A 10,227-nucleotide genomic window follows, 5' to 3' on the forward strand; every position below is an offset into this window, starting at 1 on the left:
TGCCTGGCTGTGTCTGCCTCTCCCCAGCCGATCCGAATCGGCACCAAATCTCCGATTCTGATTTGGCCTGATCAAATGGGGACAGGTGATTTGAATCACTGAATTAAATCACTATCTTCTGAATTGGCCAAATCCAAATTGAATACTTCTGTATTCACACAGGCCTACAAATTAATGTACGTTCCAGTTAAGTTAAAATTGTTTTTGCTTTTAAACTGCATGATATTAGCCCTAGACAGTGTCCCCTCTAAGCTACGCACGTGCATGGTCGTGCACAATAAAAAATCATGCCGCGCAATAACTTTTTTTAATGCCGCACACACAGTGGCGTACCTATGTGGGGGGCGGTAGGGGGCCATGGCCCCTGGACACTGGCCTGGGGGGCACTCCCAGTGCTGTAGCAAAGGGGCACTAACACTGTCCTCCCCCCCGCCCGCTGTCACTGCCTGCTTTGCATTTGGCCATCTGCCCCAACCCAGCCACAGGTTGCTGCAGGAGGGGGGAGGGGCAGGCACACTGAGATACCTGGACCCTCCCAGCCAGGATTGCTCACCGATCTCTAAACCTTAGAGGGGACACTGGCTCTAGGCCCTTAGTATATTAGTAAAACTCCTCATTTCTTTTTAACTGGAGAAAAATATGCTGTTACCTGTGACAGTGCATCATGCCAGATCTAGGATTTTGAAGTGGGGTAGAGGGGAGGGTTTCAAAATCCTAGATCTACCTATGCACCTCTCCATAACTTTTGTGATCTAAGCAGCCACCCATTTCAAATACTAATTCATTATGGTGCTTACTTCTTTGTAGAGGGGCCAGGCAGTGGGGGCAGGAGAATTTCCAGGCAAGGAAAAGCCTGGGCCTGTGCTTATCTGCTTTTGTCCTCGCACCTCGTGTCATCCTTAAAAGGATCTTATTGTACTCCTGCACCATGGTTGACCATCACTGACTTAGCTAATAGGCCACTGGGCTTGAGAGAGAAACGCCTGTTTCTGTTGCTGATTTCTTCCATGCTCTTAATACTCTGTACCTCATCTTTTTGACTGCTGCTTTCAGGAAAATATTATGAATGAGTATGTTTCCTCTTCAGTGTATTTAAGCATCACAAGAACTGGATTAAATTAATTTTGACCCTGTAAAATACTAAATGCATATACTTATTAAAAACTATTGATTGGTTTCACTAACAGTTCCATTCTGCCTTCAGTGAGGAAGCAAGCTCCATCCCTTGCCGATGGCAGATGGGGCCTTCTTTCACTTCTCCCAGAGGAACAGGGGTATCATTGGAAAGGGTTTATGATAGGGGAATTAATCTGAGTTTCTGAACACTAGTCCACTTCTGCACACAGCTGAGCATGTTCAGTATTTTATATTGTGCAGTAGCTTCATTAACAAGTTGCCCTATCCTCCCTCCCTTTCTCCAAAGCACTGAGGGAGAGACAAGCCTGATCTTTGTTCATCATGTGATAAGCAATCGGGAGATTTAGCATTCACTGTCACCATAACTAACATGCAGAACTCTTCTCTTCTGCTCATGTGGAGGGGGATTCAGGGGAGAACTTTTTTTTTTCTGTATCAGCTGACAAGCGGGGGTCAGTGGTGATATGGAGGGGGTATGCAGGTAGTCCTCACTAAATACAAAGTTAACCTGAATGGAGACTGTGGGTCCTCTTCTTCCTCCCATGGTCTATTCACATGCTCTTGCTTTTACTTTTTTCCTTGTCTTTTTGTTTCCTTCCTGATCTCTTCTTCACTAGATGACACGAGCTCTTTTCTACTCTGCAGTGTAACTCTTCTGTTGTCCCATCCCCATGCATATGAAGCAAATTGCTGTTCTTCATTGCTGCTTTGGCCTTCTGCTGCTGCATTTTCTCAGTCATCCAGTTCCTTTATCCTGTCCATGCTAGTGGGTGGATTCCTTAACACCAACCTGTAGCAGCCAGCATCTTTTGGTGCGTTGCTTCTGTATTTTAGTTTGAGGCACTCACTGTGGAGGTGAAGGATGAACTCCAATATGATTTGTTAGGTAAGAGTGCCAGGAAGGTGCACCAGATACCCCAAGCTGTGCCATTTGAGTTGAATTTGTCCTAACTGAGGTACCTACTGGCCATTGAAATGGGTGTTGAGACACTGTTGGAGCTGACCTGACTCCATCTTCCTATTACTTTTCTAAATTGACTCGACATCAAAGAAAGCTACCTCTCGAGTTCAAGTTTACCATGTTTACTCAAATCTAAGACAAGGTCCCCCCTTCTCCTCCCTGCCCCTCCAGCAGCATGGAGAAAAAAGCCTCTTGTCTTAAATTTATGTATGAAGCAGGGAGGGGGTGGTGGGGGCAGGCAGCTGCTATGGCTCTGACTGACCCTGAGCGTGGGTTGGGCTAGAGTCAGACGCACAGCAGCTTCCTCCCCCACCTTACTGGTGTGCACTGCTTGGCTCTGGCTCAATTCCCCTCTCAGGCACAGAGTACATGGAAACGCCATCCCTTGCCTAACTGGTCAGCACCCCCAACACTGCTGCGTGGCACCTGCTTGGCCATTCAACACTGCTGCAGGGCTCGCACTTCCACCAGCTGTGCTCTGGGAGGAAACAGCCTGAGCAGCATCTCACAGTAAAGGGGCAGGGAAGAGACTGGGGAGTGGGACAGGAGGGGCAAAGCTGGAGTTGGGGGTTGCCAGTGGGGGGGAGGGGCAGGAAGGCTGCAATGGGAAGAGGGGGGGGTGCAGAGAGCAAGGGGCCACCTGCCCCCCCCTTCCCACCAGCTACTTCTTTCCTTGATTTTTCTTAAAGTTGTCCTGGGGGATGAATTTAAGACAACCCTCCAATAATTAGATTCTATACCTAGAAAACTGTAACAACACATTTATAAATTTTCCATATATAGAATCTTAATTATTGGGGGTCATCTTAAATTCAGGGTTGACCTAGATTTGAGTAAAAATGGTAGTTTCTAGAAGGGACAGTGCATCTTTTCTGTTCAGTTTTGCTTCAGTTGTTTGGATCAGATGTAAATGTTAATTAAATGTTTCAATTCAAATCGTCCCTCCAACACTGCCATATTTGTACAGCTGTTGTATGCAGTATATTGAATGTTTTGGTGGCTAGATGCTCAGCATCTGCAGATGTTTAGATTAGTTTATTCTGGTAACTGATTGAGCTAGCATGAATTCCCGGTATTTGTGAATTAAGATGAGCAAACAAGATTACAAAATCCTGAAATAATCTTTAAATGCAGAAGTAGTTAAGTAGGGGAAGATTAGCAAAGTTTTCCTGTATGTACAGTAGCAATAAGAGATATAGCTAAACTTGTGCTCTGATTCTAATATTTTTCCACACACCCTTTGGCTGCAACCAGACGATACTATGTGGTATGTGGTGCTGCAGACCCATCTGTGGTGCCACACACTGCACATTCAGGCACTTCCCATGCTGCTACCTTGCAGTGCGGAGGCTGGGGTGGGGGGTAGGGTTTTTGACCTGGGAGGTCCTGGAGTAAAAAATAAAAAAAAAGCCTGCACAGGGGGGGTGGGGAACTGGGGCGGCACACATGGCTACAGTATGTGCTGCCCCAAACCAGAGCTTGGTCCACCAGAGCTGTGCTCTAGCTGCCAGCTGGGCTCCAAGCTGCAGGAGAGCCATGGGCAGCTTCCCCAGCTCCCAGGATCCCAGGTAAGGCTGCTGAGGCCAGCACGGTTGCTGGCCTCAGCCTCCCCTGCCCAACCTGGGGTAACCTGCTGCACACCAGAGGGTGCATAGCATGGGCGTTCCCCAGGGACAAGCAGCAGCAGCACTAGTTGTGTTGCTGCTTCTTGTCTCCAGGGAACCAAACATCTGTGCTCTTCTGGACACAGCCTTTGTGTGCGAAGAGGGAGGAAATAGTCGTAGAAAATGAGGGTTGGAAGGGACCTCAGGAGGTCATCTAGTCCAATCCCTTGCTCAGAGCCAGGACCGTGCCCAACTAGGTCATCCCAGACAAGGCTTTGTCTAGCTGGGTCTTAAAAATGGAGTCCACCACCTCTCTGGGTAACTTGTTCCAGTACTTTACTACCCTTCTCCTGAGAGAGCTTTTCCTAACATCTAACCTAAACTTCCCTTGCTGCAACTTGAGACCATTGCTCCTTGTCCTGTCATCTGTCACCACTGAGAACAGTCTCTAGCTCCATCCTCTTTTGAACCCTCCTTGAGGTAGCTGAAGGCAGCTGTTAAATCCCCTCTCAGTCTTCTCTTCTCCAGATTAAATAAGCCCAGTTCCCACAGTCTCTCCTCAGAAGTCATGTCCCCCAGCCCCCTCACCATTTCTGTTGCCCTCTGCTGGACTCTCTCCAATTTGTGCACATCCTTTCTGTAGTGGGGACCCCAAAACTGGATGCAGTGCTGCAGATGTGACCTCACCAGTGCTGAACAGAGGGGAATAATCACTTCCCTCGATTTGTTGTGAAGTGATATATATTGGTTCTCTCGATTTGTTGGGAAGGGGGGGGTGTGTGTGTGTGTGCCTTTGAATTTTTGGCATAGCTTTTAGTAATCTCTTCCAGGGCTCTGAGACCTTGGGCTGCAGTGCTGATGGGATTCCAGATGGGTTTGGTTTATTGTGCATCCAGTTCCTGTGTAAGTCTGTAGCGCAAACAAAGGAATAATCATGAAGCAAGGCTGAAATAGGTCTATGAGAGAACTAGTTTGTCCCACTGTCTTGCACTAGCACCAGAAGACCCAGGTTCCTATACTAGAAGGAACCTCTGAATATGGCAGTTGGCTGCAATCATGTGTATTGAGTGGTCAGTCTGAAGGTTTTCACAGGACAGCCTGTTCAAGTAACATAACACTACTTTCATTAGCTCAGTCATCTTGGAAGCAGCACTGCAAAAAGGCTGTAAGCTAAGCCTTGTCCTTTCTGAGCCATTGCTTACTCAACTCATTCAGTGTTGTGATCAGTTCAGTATAGATTTGGCCTTATTGGTAAGTTCTAAGTGTATTCCTGTGGCCTTGCTTGTTTGGGATGGGGAAGGTTAGAGAAGTGAAAAGTTAGAACTCCCAATAAACGTGTGGTCTGTGTGACTTAGCAAACTAAAATTATAGATAAACTTAAGTGTTTTGATCTCTTTGTCACATGATATGACACAAAGACTTGTTGAATGAGACATGGTTATAGCTAACTGAAGTGTGCCATTTAAATGGTGTATAAAGCCATGCTTAGTAACAACCCACATGCACAACTTGGTTTATAAAGGGAACTTTTCTTGAGTGTAAACTAATTATAGTGAGAGTTCTTTAACTCTTTTGAGCTGTTGATATTGGGGGAAAAATGAGGATCATTGGTGCTCCATATCTCTCTAATGTTAAGGTGAAATGCTGAATCTCATAAGTTCCCTGTGACCAAAATATTCACAATGCCAGAATGAAACCTTGTCATGTGCTCAGATTTTTCAGAGCGACTAATACTATATACCTTTCCAAGGCTTATTTCAGCAGAGCATGTACTGGCTTGGCTTCCATTTCCTCCATAGCAAACACTTGTAGAAGCTTAATTCTTCTTGGTGTGCAAGATGTACAACAGGCATTGTGTGTTAATGTGTAAAAATAAAGCTGGAGACAGCAAAATATGTATGGTGTACAGGAGTCATAGCAGGTCCAGTCTTGCTGATGTGTGGATTTTTTCTTTCAGCTGAAGGTCTTCCCCAGGTGTACTACTTTGGACCATGTGGAAAGTACAATGCCATGGTACTAGAATTGCTTGGTCCCAGTTTGGAAGACTTGTTTGACCTCTGTGACAGAACCTTTACTTTGAAGACGGTATTAATGATAGCCATCCAACTGGTGAGTACACAAACTAGCAGGATCTCTGCCTCCTGGTTTGAATTAGGCCAGCTTATTTCTAGCAACATTTTTAGCTGGAATTCTACCTTTGGATGGGTGTGAGCATGCCAGCCTTTGTTAGACTGTTTTGTAAAGATTTATAACTTAGATGTCAAATGAATTCTTGTGGTTAAAGTCTCTTTGACTAGGGAATATTTTTCTTCCTTCCAAATTGGAGTGAAATCCTTGGTTGTGGAAGGAGGGTGGGTGGGTTGGTTGGTTGGTTATTTGCTTTCCCTGGTATATTAAACTGCTTAATCTGAAGGACTTTATGTAACATTTGTATGGAAAGATGATGACCATCTGAACAATCACTTAAGGACCAGCATGAAACACCTAGTCCTCAGGTAGAGTGATTCATAATTTCATAGTTAGTAGGGTCGGAAGGGACCTGAGCAGATCATCAAGTCTGACCCCCTGCCATGGCAGGAAAGAGTACTGAGGTCAAATGACCCCGGCGAGGTGTTCATCCAGCCTCCTTTTAAAGACCCCCAGGGTGGGAGCCAGCACCATTTCTCTTGGAAGTTGGTTCCAGATCCTAGCCACCCTGACAGTGAAGTAGCACCTCCTGATGTCTAGTCTGAATCTATCCTCTGCCAGCTTGTGACCATTATTTCTTGTCACTCCTGGTAGTGCTCGGGGGAACAGGGACTCCCCCAATGCTTGCTGGTCCCCCCTGACTAGTTTGTAAACGGCCACTAGATCCCCCCTCAGCCTTCTCTTGTGGAAGCTGAACAGGTTCAGGTCCCTTAGCCTCTGCTCGTAGGGCCTGCTGTGCTGACCCCTGATCATGCGGGTGGGCCTCCTCTGGACCCTCTCCATGCTGTCCACATCCCTCCTGAAGTACAGCACCCAGAACTGGACGCAGTACTCCAACTGCGGCCTGACCAGTGTCGCATAGAGGGGGAGGATCACCTCCTTGGACCTGCTTGAGATGCATCTGTGGATGCATGACAAGGTATGGTTGGCCTTCCTGACAGTGTCCCTGCACTGTTGGCCCATGTTCATTTTGGCATCAATAATGACTCCCAAGATCCTTTTCTGCCTCTGTGCTGACGAGAAGGGAGTTCCCCAGCCTGTAGGTATGCTGCAAGTTCTTCTCCCCCAGGTGCAGCACCTTGCACTTGTCAGTGTTGAAACCCATCTTGTTCTCATCTGCCCACCCCTGTAACCTGTCTAGGTCCGATTGCAGCCTATTTCTCCCTTCTAGTGTGCCCGCTTCCCCCCACATCTTAGTGTCATCTGCGAATTTGAACCGGGTGCTTTTTACCCCCTCATCCAAGTTGCTGCTGAAGATGTTGAACAGTGCGGGCCTGAGGACCGAGCCCTGGGGGACTGCACTGTCCACATCCCTCCAGGTCGAATAAGACCCATCCACCACCACTCTCTGGGTGCGGCCCTCCAGCCAGTTAGTGACCCATTTGACTGTGTAGGTGTCGATGCCACAGTCGCACAGATTGTGTGGCAAGAGTCTTTGTGTTGGAGGAAAACAACAAAATCCTTTGAGGTCTTAAGAAAAACCTGAAGGAAATGCCCTTGTAGCCACAAAAAGTGGTGGGGGAGAGAAGGAAGAAACAAAAACCACCATCAAGCTGCAGCTGTTGACTCAAGTTAATTATGGTTTGTTGTGAAGTAAGCACATTTTTAACACTGTACTTCCTCCATGTCTTTTGGTGTTTGTAAGTGTGGTGCTTTGAAAAAACTATACTGGGTTGCTCAATCCATTGGCTTTTGGACCAAATCCGGCCCATGGAGCCTTGGCATACAGCCTGCAGAGCTCCCCACCGAATGGGAAATTTGGTGCAGGAAAATTTTGATGACGGGATTGGTGACAACTTAATACTGCCACCCCTCTTCCTCCACCTCCTCCCTCCCCCCTGTGGCTGCATTGAGGTCAAGCCATGGCCCCTTTCCCCCTCCCTCCCAAGGCTGGTCACACCCTACCCTTGCCTCTATGCAGTTGAATCGGGCCCATCAGCCATGTTTGGCCGTAGATGGTTTAGGCATCCATCCAGCCTGCAGGGCAGAAAGGTTGAGCACCACTGTGCTATACCATGTGATGAAACAAGTGCAGGGAAACAAAGGAAAGTAGCATTAGCAGTCACCCATTGATATAAATTATGGGATTCAGTTGTTTTGGTTGCCAGGTACTAAACACCTTCCAAGGCAGTGATCACTATATGTGGATTTCAGTACCTGGGATGACAAAGTGAGTTGGATTGTGTGAGTGTTAGGTTTTAACTTTGAATTCCCTTATTTATATTGTATTTGATGTGTGGTCAAAATTTAAACACCCTAATTCTAATCCTGGCTCTGCCACTGATGTGCCATGTGGACAGATCGCTTCCGTTCTTTCACTTCCTTTTCCATTCCATGTCTTTTGTCTGCTGAGATCATGAACTCTTCAGAGTCAGAGCAGTCTCGGTATGTGTTTGTACTGTGCCTAGCACAGTGGGATCTTACGCTAGTGTGATAACGAATAAGTAAAAAAATGTAGCTAGTTTTGTGTGTTATGGCTCAGATGTACTATGTGCAAATTTAATGAGATACTTAGTGGGAACAATGGAGTAAAGGAAGATAACTTGGACCTACTGTATGCTAAAATAATAATGGATGAGCATGTCTCATCCATTTGTGCTTATGTGGCACAAATACATTATAGGCATGAGTTAAAATCATTGTAGTTTAGCCTTTTGGGCATAAACTATCTTAATATAGCTGAATATTAGTGTGCAATTGTTTCTCTACTTCTGTACTGTTCCATAAAGGAAAGTATCTTGCAGTAAAGTTTCCTGATGGGCAATTCAGATATGTATTGGTAAATTCCTTTTGGCTGTGAAGACACAGTTCAGAAATGACATTTCAGATTTGTCCCATCCTTTCAGTAATAGTCTAAATCATTTTCATTTATTGCATCCTTTACTGAATTAGTGGGAGTAGAGCTAAACCTAGCTATGCAGTTCAAAGAATGTGAATAGGACAGTCAATTGTAGCTTGCCAAATTTTGTTCAGCGAACTTTGGTAATGTTTCCTGCACTGACTGAATTTCTTAATACCTGTAGTAATCATTTTGGTTCAGTGAAAGTGTTGTTTGTCTCTCTTTAGACCTTGGGATACTTAAAGAATCCTCCAATTATGGAGAGCTAAGATGTCCTGCTACCTGATCTCCAGATTATGAGGATTTTTACAGACATTGGGAAAATAAGGATATTTAAATTTAAATAGCATTAGAAGCTAGAACAGTTTTATCTGTGGGAGAAGGGAACTGTGGTAGGCAGGTGATTTAAAAGGGCATTAATATTCTATTTCTGAATCCCTAAATCCTAACCTTTTATTTCAGATGCTGTATTGATTTGGATTAGAACAGGGACACCTCGTGGAGCTGGAAAGGGATAGTCTATCTCAGGGTTTTTTGTGAAATCACAACTGTCTTCAGATCTGTACCTTTTGAACAATGCTGATAATTTGAGAGCTTAAAGCAGTGAGAGAAGGATCAGGGGGTTTAGGAGTTAATTATGGGACAAAATGGAGATTTCACATGTCATCTCTAAGCTTAAGAAAATGCTTTAATTCTAAGGACTCATGACACTTCTGTTTGGGAAGCAAACCCGGTTATTTTAAATCATGAGGACCGTGCCTGGCTTCTTCAGGAAAGAGTTCCATACTTTTTCCCATACAACACGCCCTGGAATATAATATACACCTTGTTTTTGAAAGGCAAAATTAAAATGAAAAAGATCTTTCCTTGTTGTAACTGAGTAGCAGCAGCTAAGGAGCCAAACCTGTTCCCAGTGGATTGCTGTAGATTTTCCTTGGTTTTCACCTGGCAAGTGGCAGAACCTGCTCTTACCATATTTTTGGCATATAATGTGCACATCAGTTTCCAGCAGCTAGTTTTTTAGCAGGGAAAGGTGCATGTATGCAAAACAAACTAACAAAATCCAACCCCCACCCCTAAAAATGATAAGTTGGGTATCAGATTGAAGTTCACATAGTGCCTCCACCTGAACATACAGTCTCAGTATTTCCATCTCTTCTTGCCTAGCCCAGGCTAGTAGAGGGAACCGATTCCCAATTACATGTGGTTGCATTAATCTACCACATATTCATGGCTGTTATCAAGTAAACAATGCTGATTAATGTGTTTAGAAATGGGCAATCAGACTTGAAGAGTTGCGGAGAATTTTCACTTCCATGTTAGTTTGGTGCTTGTACTCATGTTTTCTTTAGAGTTTCTTTTGGGGAAAGTGAGATGCTTGTTGACTAAGGGTAAATTTTTCAAAAACCCTTTAACTTTTTTCATTTACCAAACCTCGGGAAGAATTTGTTTAATTTACAAAACCTCAGGAAGCAAATGTTTGTCAGCTGATACAGGGA

General features: G+C 45.1%; 1 protein-coding gene across 13 annotated transcripts in view; it reads left to right on the forward strand.

Annotated features, from left to right (window-relative positions):
* CSNK1G1 (casein kinase 1 gamma 1) overlaps nt 1-10,227 on the forward strand; it is a 163,513-nt gene that overhangs the window by 103,230 nt on the left and 50,056 nt on the right. For all 13 annotated transcript variants that reach the window (XR_003093219.1, XR_003093218.1, XM_025199849.1 and 10 more), the window contains one exon: nt 5,660-5,811. Coding sequence is in view for 11 of the 13 variants with exons in the window: in XM_025199849.1 (XP_025055634.1) it covers nt 5,660-5,811 (152 nt within the window). In the remaining 2 variants the exon portion in view is untranslated. The remainder of the gene's footprint in view (nt 1-5,659; nt 5,812-10,227) is intronic.

Source organism: Alligator sinensis, unplaced genomic scaffold (genome assembly GCF_000455745.1).
Source record: "Alligator sinensis unplaced genomic scaffold, ASM45574v1 scaffold1097_1, whole genome shotgun sequence".
NCBI lineage: Eukaryota > Metazoa > Chordata > Crocodylia > Alligatoridae > Alligator > Alligator sinensis.